The sequence below is a fragment of the Oncorhynchus tshawytscha genome, linkage group LG04 (assembly GCF_018296145.1).
Source record: "Oncorhynchus tshawytscha isolate Ot180627B linkage group LG04, Otsh_v2.0, whole genome shotgun sequence".
Taxonomy (NCBI): Eukaryota; Metazoa; Chordata; class Actinopteri; order Salmoniformes; family Salmonidae; genus Oncorhynchus; species Oncorhynchus tshawytscha.
In genome coordinates this window covers 48,153,218-48,174,897 of record NC_056432.1, presented here as the reverse complement: position 1 = coordinate 48,174,897, position 21,680 = coordinate 48,153,218, and the positions used below count along the sequence as shown (strand labels likewise).

The following is a 21,680-nucleotide window of genomic DNA, read 5'->3' as shown; positions in this document are numbered from 1 at the left end:
CCCTGGAAGAGAGTGTATAGTGCATGGGCATTATTAAGGACAAAATAGACAGAACACATAAGGTGTATATAAACACCCTTTAATTCTGATTGCCACACATATGAATTAAGGCATAAACAGTATAAAAAAGCAACAGCAGTTTCCATGTTTAATTGATTCCAAAGTAACTTGATACACTGTGTGAATTACACTCATCATGCAACTTCATTGAAGAGTTTCTCTAGAGATGTCAATACTTGTAAACAGAGTTTGTAGCACTATTCAAGTAATAAAACAACCACTGGAACTATGCAAGTAATGTGCTGTAATGTAAATCACAATACAATGCATTGAAATTAAAACAAACATAAATAATAAGCATTTAATACTATGTCATGTAACTATACAGAATATATACACCACAGTTCTATGGCACTGGTAAAATGTGAAGATTTACTCTCACACAAGACAATACAATCAACAAGTGGCTACAGTCAAGTACAGTATACAAATGTAATTAAGTAATACTGGGAGGACCACTTTATAGACTCTTGCACTTCAATTGCAGTTTCCCAACGGAAAAAAACATTGGGATGATACAAATTTCAGTACATTCAACCATATGATTTACATTACGATACATGTGCATATAAACTTTGTAGCAATTTATGGCTGATTCTATGACACTATGGGGTTTGTCACGTGTGTTTTCAGACAGGCATCCAAATGCAAAATACTTAAGTCTTGTTACTTGATACATATCTCCACCAATATTACAATACCACTACTCTGACTCTTATAAAATATTGATTAAATTGCAAATGAAATTGGTCTCTGCCTCCCATAGAGGCTATGAATATAACACCATGGAATTGATGCCTGTAAATCTTCTTATCCTCATGTGAGCCAGTCACATGGTTTTACTTCTTCCCTTCATTATCTGTAGAAGCAGAGTTCATGAACATCTTATTTGATTTTAGAATGATTTTATATACAATACCTACCTCTCACAGTAAAGAAAATTGAATAAAGTTTACTTCATGTCATTATTCAGTACGGATCCTTTTCTCTTTTGACAAAAGGATCAAACAATAGGCCTATCATAGAGAGGGTATGGATTGGGCAACTAAGAGGACATATCAGTTGAAGATAAGTGTACCAACACCTTCTGGCTGGAAACCAGGGCTCTAGAGCATATCCCTTCAAAAGAGAGATGAGAGATCTAGCTATATCTAATGAACTATTGTGCTTTAGTATCGGTAAAGAAAACAACATATTATAGACATAATAAGCATGCCTTCCTCTCAATCACAGACTTATTGTTTTTAGAAATGAAATATATAATATTTTCAAAGAAAAATATTTTTTTCACTTTACATTTCAATCGTTCAGGAAACGTTTGTTTACCTTGAAAAATGTCGTACTGCCCAGACATGAGTGGGTAGCTCATTCCAAGATGTGTATGATGATGAGTGTGAAGGTGCCTGGCAAAGGGAACATGGTTCCTCTCCCGGTCAGTCTCTCTCTCTCCTTCAAGGGATCCTTTCTCACCAGGCTATTGACAAAAAGGGTGATTCTTTACTCAAATATGTCTTTGTAGTACTGTATATGCAGTATGTATTGCACACTAATATCATAATTTCAACAGCATGTCACAGATCACACTTGCAATAGGGCTAGTATCTCACAGATGCTCATTTCAATTTCCTCTCTCTTCCGCCATAAACTGATGCATGTTCCTTTTATGGATTCCCTTTTGCTTTATATTTTTCAGCCTCAATTCTGCCTATACTTGATGGACACTCACCGCAGGGGATTTGCCATGATATGGCAGATTGTGGTGTTGCAGAAGCTCAAGGGCAGTAGACTCACTGGCTGGCTTACTGCTCACACTACGGCTGTTCTGAGTCAAATCTGACTCCTCTCTGCCTGCTGTTTTCCCATAGAGAGGATAGTGGAAACCTAATATGTACAGTACAAAACACAATTTAGAAAACAGCCCTTCAATAAATTCATTCACAATGCCAGGCCAAAATCTCTTTAACACGACACAAACTTGGCATGAATCTTGAACACGTGATATAATCCAAAATGTTAAATACACAAAATATGATGAAGCAGAAAAATTCACGCAAACAACTCGATTTCAGTTTCTATTGCCCATTGTAGTCATAATTTCTCCAACCATATAGACTTACGTGGGTAGTTATGCACCAGGGTGGGTGACTTGACCGTGTAAGAGTTGTTGCTGGGGTCACACATCTGTAGGTATTGGTAGGAATGCTGGTACTGGATATAGGGTTGTTGTTGGGGGTTCATCGCTGGTGATACAGCCACCCTGGCACTCTGTGATTCCTCAGACATGACCCCTATTGGCTGCTGCTCCTCTAGCCTATCACAGTCCTCTATGTCTGATGTGGTGACGTTCTGGTTCGTGGCCTTTTTGAGCTCTACTCCCAACTTTGTCACTGGCTCAGAGGGCATCTCCCACTCCTTAGACATGTCAGCATTTAACTCCTCTGAGCTCTGGCTAAGCTCTTCACTTTGCTGCTCCACATTATTGGATTGATTTGGGCGGGACCAGCATTGGACTTCTGCATGCTAAATCGATGAGGAAAAGTGTTGTTTGTGATGGGTTTTCTTAATATTTAATTGAATACCAGTAATCCCAGTTTGTGAATTGACAAGTCAATCCATCAACTGCAAATTCAACATTTGTATCAAAACCAACTTTTCTTTTCAAATGTTCCTTACTTAGCTACTTATGTTAAATGCTTACATTTACATCTAAAATTGGGTTACGTCCTTTAGTAGTATGGCCATCTTAGATTTGACCGATAAAATAAAACTTATCTTCCTAATCTGTCTTCTTGAAAATATTAGGCAAAAGGACATCTACAGTACCACATAAACAGCCTTTACCTGGACTAAAGGCTTACATAATGCAACAGTCTGACAATCTGACCTTCACAACAGTCGTACACACCAACATCCAAATAGCTAAAGACAGAGTGAAAAACTTACATTTGAAAATGATACATTTGAGTCCAGATCTGTCTGATTATTTGGATTCATGGATGATTTCATTTCATCACTGTCTTTGACAAGTCCCTGGTTTTCTGTCATATTGACAAGCATCGGCTTCCCTTGTGGCTGTGTGGTCAGAGTCTGGGGTCGCTCATCCATTTCTGCAAACGAGAGCCCAGGTTTGGCACAGCACGTTTTCACAGAGTCTGTCCCCTTAGATAATACAGATGTCGAGGTTATCATGTGTTTCAACTCATCTGGTTCTCGGTTTGCTTGACCTCCTCTCTGCTTGGTGATTTGCTGCTGATCACAGCACTTGGATGCAATTAAGAGTTTTTGATCCATGTAAAGACCTCGTGCATACTGGCCGTAGTACAAGGACTGGGCAAGAGCCGTGTGTGTTTGTGTCATCGCCATCTGAAGCTGGGACTGCGAACTTGAGTTGATGACATCAGTCTTCTTCGAATCAAATAATTCCGGGGTGTTTCTCCCCTCATTGTCCTCCTTTTTGCATTTACTGTCTTGAAGGGTGGAGGTCTTATGGAAAGCAGCTGTGTTTGACTGGCCGGTCTGCATGTAATTATGAATATAGTAGGGGTCATATCCGTGGTAAAAAGGAGACTGGGGGTCTTTGACAGGCCCTGCAGGAATAGATGCAGCTGGAGGAGTCTTTGGATTTAGATTGGGATTGTTGTTTGAGTTCATCTCAGAGGCTGAGATGGACCTTGGACTTTTGGACCTAGTGTCTGAACGGCAGTCTGAACCCCCATCATCACCTGCATCCGATATGTCTGAGTATGCCGGGCTGTTAGTTTTGGTGGTGGTGCCATCTCCACTTTCAAGGGAGCCACAGTCCAGTCTTGAAGAGCTACCTATGGAAGGACTAGGAGAGTTGTCAGTGAACGTGTACACTTTGTCAGCCTCAGCTCTGATGCTGGCCATTCTACTCTCCTGAGACTCCGTCAGACTGTTCATGACGTCTTGTTTGCTCAAGTGCTCTTTCAGAAGGCTTCCAGAAGGTTCTTTTCCCACCACCTTTCCCTCGTCCATCTTTAGTTGAATGCTATCGCCATTAGAGGTCCTTGTGTCTTTATTGTGTTTGTCTTTTAATCTTCGTTTGTCTTTGTTCCTGGTCTCCTTGCAAGTGACTAGGGTTGTTTTACCCAGACTTGGCTCTACCATGATGTTTAACTTTGGCTTGATGGGTTTAAGTGAGAGGTTCTTTGTTGTGGTGACACCAACAGCTACTGATGGGGAAGACTGCTGTGTGTTGGCTTCTGTTGTGTTAGTGGAGAACACAGTGTTGGGGATTGCAATCAGCTTTGGGGGAGCAGGAGCTATAGGCCTGTTGGTTCTAGATTTAGATGAACACTTCTCAACTTTCCCATTAACCTTTTTCCCTTTATCACACACTCCCTTCTTATCGATCAAACCCTCGGCTTCAAGCTTAGGCATCTCCACAGAGGAGTTCCTATCAGTAACAAGGCAATTTTCCAGTACCACAGTCATGTTCGAGATGATTGGCAAGTTACTCAAGTCATCAATGAGTCCCTCTTTGATCAACGAATTCCTCCTCATTTTAGAATTCGCCATGGGACTATGATCACTATTGAACATTAATCGTCTGCTTTTTGGAGACCCTATTGTAGAAACCTTATATAGGGGGCTGGGCTTCTTTGATGAGCTATTGGTTATATCAGAGCAGTCGAAAGTCATGTTACTGAGGGACTCCTCACAATCAGACAGTCTGTCCTCAATCTCAGCCTCAAACTCTGGCTTCCGGTCCACATCTAAGTGTGCATGTGTCTGGTGGTACCGCAGCCCATTGATATGCTTGTATTTCTTGTTACAGTGAGGATGGGGGCAGTCTATCAGTATGGGAGAGGTACATGCCGAATCGTTAAAGGTAGGATCCGACTTTCCCTGTGGAGTGGAAGGAGCACTCCGGGACTTGGCACGGATCCTCTTCCCGTTTCCATTTTTAATGTCATCTGTGACTAAACTCAAATCCAGATCAGTCGGTGGTTTGTTTTTCCTCTTCCCAGATGGGATGGAGTTTGGCTTGATCTCCTCAACTGTGAAAAAGGGAGGTGTTCTGCAGTTATTGATCAGATTAAGGCTCCCTCTTCGGCCCTTGCTGTGAATGCCCCCACCACGGCTCTTATGTGGCAGCCCTCGGACCTTGGCAAGCCCAGGTTCAACACAGGGTCGATCCGGGATGGCCAGTCGCATCCTTTTACCACGGCCACGGCCACCTGGCAGATCAGAGTCACTGGATGGTGACTCACAAAATCTAGAAGAAGAAAATATATACATATATATATATATATATATATACACTACCGTTCAAAAGTTTGGGGTCACTTAGAAATGTCCTTGTTTTTGAAAGAAAAGCTCATTTTTTGTCCATTAAAATAACATCAAGTTGATCAGAAATACAGTGAAGACATTGTTAATGTTGTAAATGACTATTGTAGCTGGAAACGTCTGATTTGTTATGGAATATCTACATAGGCGTACAGAGGCCCATTATCAGCAACCATCACTCCTGTGTTCCAATGGCACGTTGTGTTAGCTAATCCAAGATTATAATTTTAAAATGCTAATTGATCATTATAAAACCCTTTTGCAATTATTTTAGCCCAGTTGAAAACTGTTGTACTGATTAAAGAAGCAATAAAACTGGTCTTCTTTGGACTAGTTGAGCATCAGCATTTGTGGGTTTGATTATGGGCTTAAAATAGCCAGAAACAAAGAAGAACTTTCTTCTGAAACTCGTCAGTCTATTCTTGTTCTGTGAAATTAAAGATATTCCATGCGAGAAATTGCCAATAAACTGAAGATCTCGTACAACGCTGTGTACTACTCCTTTCACAGAACAGCACAAACTGTCTCTAACCAGAATAGAAAGAGGAGTGGGAGGCCCCAGTGCACAACTGAGCAAGAGGACTGTACATTTGAGTGTCTAGTTTGAGAAACAGACGCCTTCGAAGTCCTCAACTGGCAGCTTCATTAAATAGTTCCGCAAAACACCAGTCTTAATGTCAACAGTGAAGAGGTAACTCTGGGATGCTGGCCTTCTAGGCAGAGTTGCAAAGAAAAAGCCATATCTCAGACTTGCCAATAAAAATAAAAGATTAAGATGGGCAAAAGAACACAGACATTGGACAGAGGACCTCTGCCTAGAAGGCCAACATTCCGACGTCGCCTCTTCACTGTTGACGTTGAGACTGGTGTTTTGTGGGTACTATTTAATGAAGCTGCCAGTTGAGGACTTTTGAGGCATCTGTTTCTCAAACTGGACACTCTAATGTCCTTGTCCTCTTGCTCAGTTGTGCACCGGGGCCTCTCACTCCTCTTTCTATTCTGGTTAGAGCCATTTTTAGCTGTTCTGTGAAGGGAGTAGTACACAGCGTTGTCTGAGATCTTCAATTTCTTGGCAATTTCTCGCATGGAATAGCCTTCATTTCTCAGAACAAGAATAGACGAGTTTCAGAAGAAAGTTCTTTGTTTCTGGCTATTTTGATCCTGTAATCGAACCCACAAATGCTGATGTCCCAGATACCCAACTAGTCTAAAGAAGGCCAGTTTTATTGATTCTTTAATCAGAATAACAGTTTTCAGCTGTGCTAACAATTGCAAAAGGGGTTTCTAATGATTAATTAGCCTTTTAAAATTATAAACTTGGATTAGCTATCACAACGTGCCATTGGAACACAGGAGTAACAGTTGCTGATAATGGGCCTCTGTACGCCTATGTAGATATTCCATTACAAATCAGACGTTTCCAGCTACAATAGTCATTTACAACATTAACATGTCTACACTGTATTTCTGATCAACTTGATGTTATTTTAATGGACAAAATGTTTTCCTTTCAAAAACAAGGACATTTCTAAGTGAACCCAAACTTTTGAACGGTAGTGTAAATATAGTAAACCATACAAAAAAATCTATACAAAATTGGTGTATGACACGGAAATAAAGTCAATCAATCAAATCCATCAAAAATTACATAAGTACTCATTATTGAATACTTACAATGGTAATGACATGCAACAAACATAGTCACTGACAGCTTTCTTGGCAACAGAAAAGGCTATAACAAAATAGGCTACTCATATACTATTTTTCAATACTATACAACAAAGGATGAGTATTTATTATTACCTGGGTGGTGCCCAGTCATGCTTGGTACAGTCCAAAAGAGTCCCCACATAGGTTCTTTTTCTCCATGTTACATTGACTACAAGGACACCTACAATTCAAAAAGCAAAAAGGAGCATGTTACATTAAAGACATTTTAAAATGATGTGCTTTGAACTGTGGCATGGATGGAGGTCCAGTTGACAACCATAATGGCATTGTGATAACTTTTTATCAGATGAAATGACATCAGACTGATAGATGGGATCCTCTTTTTGTGGCTTTTATGGAGGCTTGGTCTACGTCCCAAATGGCACCCTATTCCCTATATTGTACAATTATTTTGACCAGGGCCCATGTAGTACACTATATATAGGGAATAGAGTACAATGTGGGATACAGCCTTGTTCTTACCACAGCACCAAGAAGGCTGAATTATGTCATTTACATTTTTTTTTTACACAAAAAATTAATAACATTTTAAAAGCCAATCGCCCTCTGTGATTTCTCCAAGACAACCAAAAGTCGAGAATGAAGATATTCGAGAATCAAATAGATATTGCACATTATTATTTCACTGTACCGAGTATATTCAAATGCTTTTACAGAAGTGATTTGTATGAAAACATATTACACCTTTATCTTGCCTTGGCAAATGGCCATATAAAGTAGTTTGGATTCTAGTCTAATTTTCTTGAAAGTAAACACTAAAATCTGTGAACTGCAAACCGAAATGTCTTGTTGTTGTGACAATTTGAATGAGCTCTGCAATTGAAGGGTTTATGTCCAAAACATAATAAACGCCAACTTTTCAGATGTGCATTTTTTCATCTGAAATTAATGCTCATGGGTCCCTTTCTATGGGCATGAATTATGGCTGTTATCAAACTTTCAAACATTTAGTTTAGGTGTGCTTTAAAATGTGTTTTATTGCTAAATGTGATATCCAGCACACTCGTTCCCCCCCAAGATGCTCTATATCCATTGTCCAGGTGGATGGAACGTTCCATATGGTTTTTGCAGCTGGTGCGAAAGTGAGTCATTTTGTGAATCATTTCCATGATATTTGTCTGTCCAATCATAAGTTACATTTCTCTAAATATTTTTTCCACACTTAGGAATGTAATCGCATTCAATTTGGGTTAGGGGGCTCCCGAGTGGTGCAGCGGTATAAGCCACTGCATCTCAGTGCTAGAGGCGTCACTACAGACCCTGGTTTGATTCCAGGCTGTATCACAACCAGCCATGATTGGGGGTCCCATAGGCGGCTCACAATTGGCCCAGCGTCATCTGGGTTAGGGTTTGGCTGGGTTAGGCCGTCATTGTAAATAATAATTTGTTTTAACTGACTTGCCTAGTTAAATAAAATAATGTAGGCTAACCCCTGGCGGGCAGTGTAACTCAAACAATAAGAATCCATCCATCCAACCTTGATCAGCAACTTAATGCAAACGACTTTCAATGTCCTTATTCTTCCTTAAATCCTTCCCTAAAATGTATAGAATACAATTCAAAAAGTTGATTTATCCTAATGAAAAGAAACCTGTAAAACCCCCATACAATTTTTCCAAAAGTTGCTTTTTCCAAAAGGAAAACACACATTGTATATACACTGTTCATCCCCTGGATACAATAAATCACTAATGTTATATTTGTACAATATAGTTCAAACAAAGGACTATTTTAATATGTATTTATTTATGGATTGATACTTTATTACATGTAACTGTTTAAAACCCAATCGGGATACTTTTTCTACTGGAGTTCTGTTGTTTGGAGTGGATATATATTATTTGTTTCTAAAATAAAATGACCTTGCAATGTTCAGTATTTCAAACAAAATCATGTCCGTCTTTTCACTAGCCCGCCCAAAAATAACTCTCAAAAATAACTCTCTCTTTCACAAAACATGTGTTTTTCAATTAATATACATTTACCAACATTCCTGAAAATAAAATCAAACCCCTCAATTGCATTTTGATATGTATACATCAAAATCTAGCTCACAGTCGGGGACATTAAGATGGTGGTCTGCAATTAGCATTTGCCTAATCAATATGCACTCGGCATCTCTGCAGCCCTCGAACGCTAAGGTGTCTTACTAGGGAGGTCCCATGGCATAGCTTCCAAATAAGACGGCAACAGCCTTTCTCTTCAAATCCGAGTTTTACAGGAATAATAGGCCTCTTAAAAACAGAACACACATCAGATGAATTCTCTCATGGTCTGTTACACTGTTACATCAGCAGAGATCCTTTAATTAAAACCAGCCTTGAATACAAAAGCATTTTCTAGCTCACAAATCACTTTGTTGGCCGTGTGCAAAGACCAAATTCAGTTTTATAAGTGACACTCTAGTCCTCAAGTGAGCCAGCAATGTTGCTTTCTTCAGTGAAGTAGATTAAATCGAGCCTCTCGGTTTTGGGCTACTGTAAATACGGTTATGTTTACATCTCTGCAAGGCTAAGGCCTACCTTTGATCAGATGATAATTATTAATACTGGCTTACCGTTAATAATATTACCGTGGAATAAACTGTTTTATGCCCACTGATATAAGCGACTGTACAGCCTTTCATTCATGGTCAATCATGTACATGCTGAACCACATGGTGGAATGCTGAAATTTTAGGAGAGCTGGAGGAATGGAATCCTCACCTTCCTCAGTCTCATGCCACACAATGCCCTCCAGGTTGACACTGGTGCCTGGCTGACAAGGGCCAGGGCGACATGAATCGGTGTCTGGCCCTCCATCTTGTGTGTTGGTTCCTATGGATCTGGTCCTCACCAGAAGTTGCTTTGAGATGGGTGAAGAGAAGGGGGCATTGGACATTGGGCTTTGAGGGCCGGGTGGCGGGGGTGCAGGCACTGTAAACATTGAATCCACCTACGGAAAGGAGGAGGAGGAGTCAAATATCACCTCTGACTTTTCAACATAAAAGGCCCAAAGCAGCCGTTTTTACATCAATATCAAATAATTTCTGTGTAACAATTATCTTACTGTAATAGTTTTCCATCAATAAAATCAATAAGAATTATATAGCTTTTCAGCAAAAAAAAATTCTCAAGCAAGAATTTTACTAGGACTGTCTTGGAGTGGTTTGAGTGGGGAGGGGAAACTTAAAACTAGCTGTTATTAGGAGAGAGCTTTGGAACTCTCTTTGTTATTGGTCTATTAACCAATTTCCCGCCTGGTGATGTCATCATGCAAGCCGAAACTCCCACCCATGCAAACAGGCGGATTAGAAGGTCCTGTATAGATTGAATTTTCTACCAGAAACTATCAGAAAATAACACTGATCACATTTTTTCACATGTTACAGTGTTCGTTTCACCAGCTGTTGTACAATACAGTGGCTTGTGGAAGTATTCACCCCCCTTGGCATTTTTCTTATTTTGTTGCCTTACAACCTGGAATTAAATCGATTTGGGGGGGGTTTGTATCATTTGATTTACACAACATGCCTACCACTTTGAAGATGCAAAATATTTTTTATTGTGAAACAAACAAGAAATAATACAAAAAAACAGAACTTGAGCATGCATAACTTTTCACCCCTCCAAAGTCAATACTTTGTAGAGCCACCTTTTGCAGCGATTACAGCTGCAAGCCTCTTGGGGTATGTCTCTATAGGCTTGGCACATCTAGCCACTGAGATTTTTGCCCATTCTTCAAGGCAAAATGGCTCCTTCCCCTTCAAATTGGATGGGTTTCCGTTGGTGTACAGCAATCTTAAGGTCATACCACAGATTCTCACTTGGATTGAGATCTGGGCTTTGACTAGGCCATTCCAAGACAAATGTTTCACCTTAAACCACTCGAGTGTTGCTTTAGCAGTATGCTTAGGGTCAATGTCTTGCTGGAAGGTGAACCTCCGTCCCAGTCTCAAATCTCTGGAAGACTGAAACAGGTTTCCCTCAAGAATTTCCCTGTATTTCCCTGTCGATGAAAAACATCCCCACAGCGTGATACTGCCACCACCATGCATGATGTTCTCTCGGGTTGATGAGAGGTGTTGGGTTTGCGCCAGACATAGTGTTTTCCTTGATGGCCAAAAAGCTCAATTTTAGTCTCATCTGACCAGAGTACCTTCTTCCATATGTTTGGGGAGTCTCCCACATGTCTTTTAGCGAACACCAAACATTTTTGCTTATTTTGTTATTTAAGAAATTGCTTTTTTCTGGCCACTCTTCCATAAAGCCCAGCTCTGTGGAGTGTACGGCTTAAAGTGGTCCTATGGACAGATACTCCAATCTATGCTGTGGAGCTTTGCAGCTCCTTCAGTGTTATCTTTAGTCTCTTTGTTGCCTCTCTGATTAATGCCCTCCTTGCCTGGTTTATGAGTTTGGTGGGCAGCCCCCTCTTGGCAGGTTGGTTGTGGTGCCATATTCTTTCCATTTTTTAATAATGGATTTAATGGTGCTCCGTGGGATGTTCAAAGTTTCTGATCTTTTTTTATAACCCAACCTTGATCTGAAATTCTCCACAACTTTGTCCCTGACCTGTTTGGAGAGCTCCTTGGTCTTTATGGTGTCGCTTGCTTGGTAGTGACCCTTGCTTAGTGGTGTTGCAGACTCTGGGGCCTTTCAGAACTGGTGTATATATGCTGAGATCATGTGACAGATCATGTGACACTTAGATTGCACACATGTGGACTTTATTTAACTAATTATGTGTCTTCTGAAGGTAATTGGTTGCACTAAATCTTATTTATGGGCTTCATAGCAAAGGGGGGGCACGCATCACTTTTCTGTTTTTTATTTTGTGTTATGTTTCTCATTTCACTTCACCAATTTTGACTATTTTGTGTGTGTCCATTACATGAAATCCAAATAAAAATATATTTAAATTACTGGTTGTAATGCAACAAAATAGGAAAAACGCCAAGGGGGATGAATACTTTTGCAAGGCACTGTATGATACAAAACACAGAAAAAAATGTTTTTTTGATTGCACTGGGCCTTTAAGCATCCTGACCTTTAATTCATAAATAATCTCATATCTATGTTCATCATAGGGATGGTAATAAACAAAGGAAAGTGTTGTTTTCCAAAGCCTATTGGTAATTTCATAAAATTACAAGCAGCTGTTGACAATTAATCTTCAAAAAAATATATGTATGTTTGAATACCAGTGATGTACACATTTCAGCAGTTTAATGAAATATTCGATGAAAATAGCATTTCTGCATGACCTGAAAAACAAATGAAAAAGAACAAGCAATACTATTGCTTTGTGTTGTAACTGCAAAAAGATTGTCATTCATGTATTTTTGCTATTTAGGTTTATATGCAGTGCTGAACATGTTTGTACTTCTGACTAAATGTGTTATGTCATTTTTAAATGTTAATGTATGCATATAACATCATTTGAAAGAGAAGTCATTCCTACAGGGTTGTTTGTGTCTGATCAGATACCTATGAAGGGACAAAAACAAAGACTGATGCATGCTCCCCTGCTTTGATTGCAGGATGCAATGCCACAGTCCTGTACCCTCCCTCCCTCAGACAGAATCACTCAGCAAACGTCTCAAACATTGACCACAATGATGAGTCAAAAACCTAGGGCTTGTCTTCATCACGAATGCCTTGTCTTGTAACCATAAAAGCAACAAAAGCGTTCATTGTTACAGGCTATGTGTGATTTTAATATGCAGCACGGTGAGGAGCTGATAGCCAAGAGCAGGGAGAAAAGATGGCTACCGTTCACACACTCCACTTCCCCTGCTGCTGAGTGAAAAACACTGATTACTGGTGGCATCTGTCATGGAGAAAGATAGGCGTCTTCTCTTGTAACAAATTAGATTAAAACATTATAAAAAAAACAACTGCCTATGTAGGTTGGGACTTTGTGGTGTCCCTGCTAAGCTATTTAAGATAAATCAAATGAAAAGACTCAGGTAAAAATTGTGGAGAGTGTGGGACTGTTCCCTGAGAACAATCAATGGTGGGCAACAGCCTCCAATAGCATTAACATTAACCATAAATTACAGAAACTGTAAAAGGAGAAGCATAAGAAATTAGTACCCGAAGAAACTTCCCTTCCTTTTGCTGTGGAGTTTCAGTTATATTATAAACAAAATAGAGGACATGCTAATAAAATAAACTAATCGGGTTAGGATACAACTGATGGGTCTGAGATTATGGTGATTCCCCAGGTTTACATCTGGTTATAGCCTTTCACATGTCACAGCTAAAACCTCTCTGCTTGCGTGTGTGCTTAGGGTACCTTGTCATTATATTCATTATTAAATCATTGTCCATATTGTAAATAACATCATATATTGTAAATAATAGTGTGGTAGTGTTTTGTAGCCACATCACTGTACATTATATATTCGTTTGTCATTCTTAGCCTATATTTTGGGGGGATGTTCTGGCCTGGGCCCTTGGAACTGCATTCTTGAACAGCTGTGTGTATTCTGTGCACATAAAGGATTACCATGATATAACTGTATCTCTATTAGGCTGCTACCTTACTCATGCATAAAACATCTGCCAAGTAATCCTGTTAGGCTACCTTTCTTATGAAAAAAATATTCCACGGCAATTAAGATAATAAGATAATGATTGGTAGCCTACATGTTTTAAAACGTGCATTAAGCTTACCTTTTCTGTTCTCAGTTTCTTTGCCGTTGTGACAGTGTCGTCATTCTTCCTCACAACAATAGCGCTGCCCTTTATTCCACAATCCAAACCGTTTTTGGTAATGTCTTCCATTCTGCCCCCTGCACAATGACACGGATTCGCTTTGCTTCCGAGGGTGCATAAATGGTCAGGTATAGAATTTAAGATGGGACTTCTTTGACCATCATGTTTCTCTTTCCTCGTCCTGAAAGCATCCCTCTCCCTTTTCCAGCCTCTGATTAGATTTTTTCCCTTTTTTTCCTCTTTGCCTTTGGCGCATGAAACGGTTACATCACTCGACTTTGGGTTGCTGACCGCCTGGCCCAGTGCTGAATTCATTTCAAATGCCTCTATGGGGCGTCCTCTCAGCGATACCACACAGTGCGAGGACCGACGGCTCAAAACCCTTAGAAGTTTTGCTTCGTTTGAATCTATATTTCCTCGATTCCTTGCTGAAGTGTCCCTGGATTTGAACGGAGGGAATTGTTAGTCTGTCTGATAAAGCAGATGCGTTTGAACAATTGGACAGCTCCTCACAATCCGTCATCGTCCCATTTTTTCCTTTCAAAAATCCACTAAGCTCCTGTTTTTGTCGATCTCTCCTCAAATCAGCATTCAAGTCAATTCTCAAATTGCCAACCGCAGTCACTGACGGGAGTAGTAGGCTGCGTGTCAGCCTAGCTGGTTAACAGTTTCTATTGTGAAATTGACTGACTTGAATTATGACAGAAAAACGGTGATACCCCCTGATTTCACAAAAGGAAGGCATAGTCAGATGCCTTCTATCCTGTATAAATTGTCATTAGGCTACCTTCGGTTCAGTGTAGACCTACAGTATATCTCATTTAATGAATAGAATATTTTTTTTAAACAACCAAAAGTATTGTGGTGTAATATACCCCATGGGGTTATGAGGACACCTCCTGTTGTGCAAAATTGCTTAATGTATCCTGCCATAGCCCGATGGTGTCTCAAACCTGGGTACCTTAGCCATTACACCAAGATGTCACAGGCTAAGGCCTACTAAGATATACTAAGGTCGCTATATTCCCTTTTCCTATTCTAACTGTTTGGGAAAGGTTGCAGGTAAAATAAAGGGAATCTAACGGTAACTCCAAGTTGTGCAATGAAACCAGCACACACGTAAATAATGTTTCAGCAACCTGGACAGTACCGCAATCAGTGCTAGGTAAAACAAGGATCAGCGATTTCAGCAACACGGCCAATGGACAGAGCCGCACCCAGCTCAAAACTCATAAAGATTCAATACACCTGTGTCGTTCAATCTAGTTGCTAGTTGGGCTCTGTGCCTTCTGGCAGACCTTTGACATGCTTTGCTATTGTTCCCTAATCCCCTGAATTAGAAATGTGAACTAATAGTGAATAAAAGTAGAAGATTATTGCTCAATATCTCTCCCCATAGGTCCTTAAGCCTGGGTTTGCCTGGGTAAGCGTATTTGGGGGGTATCCTGACTGGGACTTGAAACTGGATGTCCTGCAACTGTCAGTCAAACACCTTAGCCATTGCATCAAGAGGTCCTAACCTCTTGACAAGGGAACTGGGGGTTGTGATAGGGCTACTACAATTGTAACACATATGATTTCACACTGTTGACACTAACATGCAAATAATTATGTTTGTGAGATTTCCATACATTAACTTATAGCTTATAAGCTACCAACATGGCCAAATTAGTATATAAATTAGTGTGACTTCTCCCTAGTGTGCCTCATGGCATTGTCATATTGAGTCTACCATATTGCCCAGCCAACCACTTGACAAGAATTCCCCTCTGTCTGCCAAGCCTTGCATCCGAGCAACTGTGTCAAACCACTTATAAACTATAGATATTTTTCTTCTCTTTAAGCCCATCACACTCTAGAATAAAGCTCAACAGTCAACAGCTAGCAAACCATTAGATTCACCTCTCAAATAGGGAAGTATCCAGGGATGCCTAACAAAACAATACCTGTCAATAGTCACTCCTGTTGTCCCTATAGCAGGGATTTGAAGTACTAATTCAATATTGAATGTGATTGTGTAGATATGGCTGTTCTAACATTACTGTACAGAGGAAACCACAATTGACTGAATTGATGTATAAACTGCTTTTGCACAATGACAGATATTGGGTTTAATATCACTTATCTTTTTGTATTTACCACTTACAGTGAAGTGAAAAGGCTTTACTCCATTCCATTTAAAACAATTATTCTAATTTATCATTATGTTGGTTGTCACTGTAGTCCTTTCCGAAACATTGATAACTATATTAATGAAATATCAGTAATTCACTGAAGTTAACATCTTCAAAATGCCTTTGTCTGGGACCAGGTGTACATGAACCTGTTAACATTTCCAATGCTGCCTATGAGTGGTCAATCACTTACTGACGCATAAGAAATATGGGGCAAGACTCAGTTGTTGTAGTTCAGCTGTCAGATCACTTATGCAGAAGCCCATCAGAGCAGTCTTTGAATTGCAACCTCTTATCTCTTCAATGGAGAAATATCTTAAGATAAGATAATATCTTATCTTAACCCTTGCCTGTCCGCCTACCCCTGGGCTGGTATTGTAACGGTATGTTATTTGACCTTTTTCAGTAGGCTGTGTGTCTGTTTGGTGCTTTACATCTACATAAGAAAACCTGTAACATCATGCTACGTTTCTGAGACAATCATCCCTTTCCTCCACATGTTTGTATGTGCTAAATGGCGAGATTATCAAGACTGGAAGTCTTCTGTATGATTTCTATGCACACCAACATAATGCCAACACGAAACTATACAGAGGGTTATTTGTATTTCAAAGTACAATGGGTCAGCCTGACATCTACTGTAGGTTTACACAATACACACTTGTTGAAGGGACTTTGTCTTCCATCTCAGTTCAGTAAGCAAATATTACGGTAGTCTAGGCCTACTTATTAGGCATATTGTGTTGGGTCAGTTATAAAACTATCTTATGCATTTTCAATTTGGCCAAAATACTTTCATGGGGCAGGTGTTATACAGTATGTGTAACGGTTTTCCTCCTCTACTGAGGAGGAGTAGGAAAGATCGAACCAATGCGCAGCGTGGTAAGTGTCCATATTTTAATGAAATATAAACGAACACTGAATACAAAAGAACAAGAGAAATAAATGAAAACCGAAACAGTTCTGTATGGTAAAACACAGACATAGAAAACAACTACCCACAACCCATAGTGGGAAAACAGGCTGACTAAGTATGGTTCTCAATCAGAGACAACGATCGACAGCTGCCTCTGATTGGGAACCATACCAGGCCAAACACAGAAATACAAAACCTAGAATACACAACATAGAATGCCCACCACAACTCACGCCCTGACCAAACTAAAACGGAGACATAAAAAAGGAACTAAAGTCAGGACGTGACAGTACCCCCCTCCCAAAGCTGCGGACTCCGACCACAAAACCTAAACCCACAGGGGAGGGTCTGGGTGGGCATCTGTCCGCGGTGGCAGCTCTGGCGCGGGACGTGGACCCCACTCCACCATTGTCTTGGCCCATCTAAGTGGCGCCTTTGGAGCGGAGACCCTCGCCGCCGACTTCGGACTGGGGACCCTTACAGCGGGCCCTGAATAGACGGGAGACTCCGGCAGCGCCGGACAGGCGGGAGACTCCGGCAGTGCCGGAGTGCAGGGCGACTCTGGCAGCGCCGGAGTGAAGGGCGACTCTGGCAGCGCCGGAGTGAAGGGCGACTCTGGCAGCGCCGGAGTGACGGGCGGCTCTGGCAGCGCCGGAGTGACGGCGGCTCTGGCAGCTCCTGACTGACGGCGGCTCTGGCAGCTCCTGACTGACGGGCGGCTCTGGCAGCTCCTGACTGATTGGCGGCTCTGGCAGCTCCTGACTCATGGGTGGCTCTGGCAGCTCCTGACTCATGGGCGGCTCTGGCAGCTCCTGACTGATGGGCGGCTCTGGCAGCTCCTGACAGACGGGCGGCTCTGGCAGCTCCTGACAGATGGGCGGCTCTGGCAGCTCCGGACGGTCTGGAGAACCTGGAGGGAGGAGACAGAGAGACAGCCTGGTGCGTGGGGCTGCCACAGGACCCACCAGGCTGGGAAGACCTACAGGAGGCCTGGTGCGTGGAGGAGGCATCGGATGAACCGGGCTGTGGGGGAGCACTGGAGCTCTGGTGCGCAGCCTTGGCACCACTCCTCCAGGCTGGATGACCACTTTAGCCAGGACCCTCCAGAGTGCAGGCACAGGTTGAACCGGGCTGTGGGTGAGCACTGGAGATCTGGTGCATACCACTCGCACCTCTACCTTAGGCTCAATATCCACATTCACCTGGCACGAGCGGAGTGCAGGCATAGGGTACCGGAAACCAAACAAGCTGGGCCGGCACAATACTCCCTGGCTGGATGCCCACTCTGGCATGGCACTTTCGGGGGCTGGCCTATAGCGCACCGGGCTATGAGCACGCACTGGCGACACAGTGCGCTTGACCGCATAACACGGTGCCTGACCAGCCTGACCAGTTTTTATGTCTCCGTTGGGTTATCTAGGTGAATTGTATTTCTATGTTGGCCTAGTATGGTTCCCAATCAGAGGCAGCTGTTTATCGTTCACTCTGATTGGGGATCATATTTAGGTAGCCAATTTCCCATTGTGCTTTGTGGGATCTTGACTATGTATAGTTGCCTAGTAGCACTGTTAGCGTCACGTCACGTTTCGTTTGTGCTTTTTTGTTTTTTTGTTGAATTTCGATTTATTAAAATATGTGGAACTCTACGCACGCTGCGCCTTGGTCCAATCATTATGACGAACGTGACACTAAGGTGCAGGTCAGCAGTAGACCTATCTCTTGAAGCGAACAGTGATAGAAAACGTACTAATGGAAACCTCAAGAATGACGCAAGAGATTATTAGTACGTTTATGTCCATTCATTTTAACTCAAAAATAGGCTACCTTATTTCGATCAATTTTAAAATGTAGTCAAATCAATATTACGTGGTCTTAATGTTTTATTTTGATTTCGAACAATGATATTAAGAATAACTTTTATTTATTTACATTTTAATCTCACATTCACTTAAGTAGGCTATTTGATGTTCGAAGAGCTCCTTATTTAATAATACTGAATGAACCTTTCCATATTTGTATGTCATTGAGATTGTGGTGATGAGCTAATTGTCAAATATGGAACAATATGCGCAGGATAGCCTACTACACGGTAACAATAACTCTTAACTTTGTAATAGCCTAATCTTTATTGACTTCATTAATCTCTTACAGTTCAGATGCAGAAAATGTGGGAGAGGACAAACATAGCAGAAATGGGAGACCTGCTTCTGGTCAAACACTGACAATAGACATTGAATCTGGAAGAAGAAAATGAGCACTTGGGAGGTATGAAAACTGCTCAAATCTTATTTTAACACTTGCCACAACCTTTTTTTTTTTACAACAGTCAGTTTATTTTGGAGTTGTAGTATGGGCTGCTGCATAAATACTACCAATAGGTTACAGTTATACTTAGATACACATTTATAACACTTGAGCCATAGGATATAATATCTTATCAGAGCAATGTCATATACTCTGTATAGTTCTCTAATAGACCGAAGACATTCGACCACTCACTACTGTCACAAAATCAAAGTGATGGTGAGGATGAAGTCTCAGTATAATCAGTTTAGCTCTTCATGATTATTACACTGGGGTGAAGTTTCCCCTAGGTACAGATTCATGGGGAACTTCACTCTAGACCGATTATCACAGGAAGTCGTCTTTTCACTAACAATGGTAGTGAAGGAATTAGAGAGAATTGTCCTCGTTATTAGTAATGCCACTTCTTGAACTGAAGATAATATAGCATTCTAATAGTGTTGGTCTTCTTTCAGCTCTCCAAGACCATTGGTGACCCGTCGTTCAGGGCAGGTAAGGCAGAGCCCCACTTGTTTTGAGCCCCACCTGTTTTGAGCCCAATATCAGTTTGCAACCAATGTAAATTAAAAAAATGTATAATTGAGTTAATGAAGCTGCTTACAATAATTTTATATTTTTTTGCTTTCTTGAGTAAGGCAGGTATTTCAGCCTAGCTCAGTGCTTTCTGTGACGGTGGGACAGCCAGCGGAAAATAAGGAGCGTAGGGTTGGTAATGTTCTCTAGTTGCGTCAGTGATTGGCTCAGTGTTCTGTCACTCATGGGGACACTACGTCACCGCAAAATCTATGGGGAGAGCTGGAAAATTCTAGCCCCTGGGTTCTGCCATAGATTTACATTAGAAGTACTCATCCAAGAAGGCTCAAGGTCATTGGCCACAGATAAAATGACGTCAAATCACGTAATATCTACCGTAGCTTTGATCGGACTGATCATGCCAATATCATACTTTCAAAATCTTAGCTAGCAAGCTAGACAAGCAGTCATCATCATGAGTCACGTTGACAATCTACTGGCAAATCGTTTTCAACACTTGTCATATGAACAGAAATTATAGATCAAATGTATCCGTGTTTATCAGCCATTAGATATAAACATTAACACAAGTTGGAAATCGCAAATTCAACAATGAGGAATCAGCGGCTAACTGCAAGCGTTGCTAAGCAATCACTAGCCTGCTATTCAGTGAAGTGGGTGTGTGGTCCAAGTCTGGGTTTAAGGGTCTCTTTTCCAAGCTTAAAAGATTAAACATTCACATGCAACACCATAGGTCAGAAAATGTTGAATACATTGGCCATGCTGTCAATCCAGCATGACTTCTGCCGCATTCAAAACAACTTCAAACTCGGAACTGGGTAAAAAAACGAGCTCCGACTGGGAAAAAACTGTCATCCAACTCGGAATTCCAAGTGAGGAACTCTGGCCTCTTTCTAGAGCTCCGACCTGAAGATCACTGACGTCATGATTCGACCTTGTTTTTTTCCCCAGAGTTTCCAGCTGTCTTGAAACCACCATAAATCCAGAGAATGCCAAACTTTGATAAGAAAGTTTGATGAGAACATTTGCTGCGTCACCTTCCTGTTCAAGTGAGCACAGGCAGAGTTGCAAAGAAAAAGCCATATCTCAGACTGACCAATAAAAGTAAAAGATTAAGATGGGCAAAAGAACACAGACACTGGACAGAGAAACTCTGCCTAGAAGGCCAGCATCCCGGAGTCGCCTCTTCACTGTTGACGTTGAGCAAGTAGCTCGGTGTTGTAGAACAAGTGTCTCATGAAACACATTCCAGACACTAGTTATTGCTAGTATTATCAAACTGTGATTTGACAGAGAAATATCAGCTAACTGTAACAGGAACAGAAACAATAACATCTAGGGAAAGAACCAAAAGGAGTGACATATATTGACGTATATAGGGAAGGTAATCAGGAAGGTGATGAGGAGCGGGAACCTGACAAGCCGGCCGAGGCGGCTGAGGCACGGGAGCCTGCTGAGCAGGCTGAGACGTGGGAGCCTGCTGAGCCGGCTGAGGCATGAAACCTGACGTTCTGGCTGAGGCATGGAAGCCTGACGAGCCAGCTGAGGCATCTACGGTTGCAACACACTACACTAACAACAACAACAAAAAACACTCCCTGATGCTTCGTTTTGGTGAGGTGTTATTCTGTAATGTGTATGCTGGGAGTCGGGAAGAAGGTTCAGGGAGTGAATAATTTAATAAATAAACAAACTTGGACCTAACAAGAAACACGAGTAGCGTACAGACATGAAACAACAGAACAGAAACAATAACGCCTAGGGGAAGAACCAAAGGGAGTGACATATATAGGGAAGGTTATCAGGCAGGTGGTGGAGGCCAGGTGAGTCTGATGAGGCGCTGGTGCGTGTAACGATGGTGACAGATTTATGTAATAATGAGCAGCCTGGTGACCTCGAGCGCCAGAGAGGGAGTATACATGACACTGGCTAACATTAGATAAGCCAGCC

The 21,680-nt window shown here is 41.4% G+C and overlaps 1 protein-coding gene across 1 annotated transcript; it reads right to left on the bottom strand.

Moving 5' to 3' along the window:
* Nucleotides 1–58: 58 nt before the first annotated feature.
* znf608 (zinc finger protein 608) lies at nucleotides 59–14,555 on the bottom strand. The gene is made up of 8 exons (XM_024418409.2): nucleotides 13,761–14,555; nucleotides 9,810–10,038; nucleotides 7,177–7,264; nucleotides 3,004–5,299; nucleotides 2,178–2,580; nucleotides 1,787–1,941; nucleotides 1,387–1,534; nucleotides 59–919 (listed from the first exon to the last, which is right to left on the bottom strand). Exons 1-8 carry the CDS (start codon nucleotides 14,115–14,117, stop codon nucleotides 900–902), a joined length of 3,696 nt encoding a protein of 1,231 aa, XP_024274177.1. The 5' UTR covers nucleotides 14,118–14,555; the 3' UTR covers nucleotides 59–899.
* Between the last annotated feature and the right edge of the window lie 7,125 nt (nucleotides 14,556–21,680).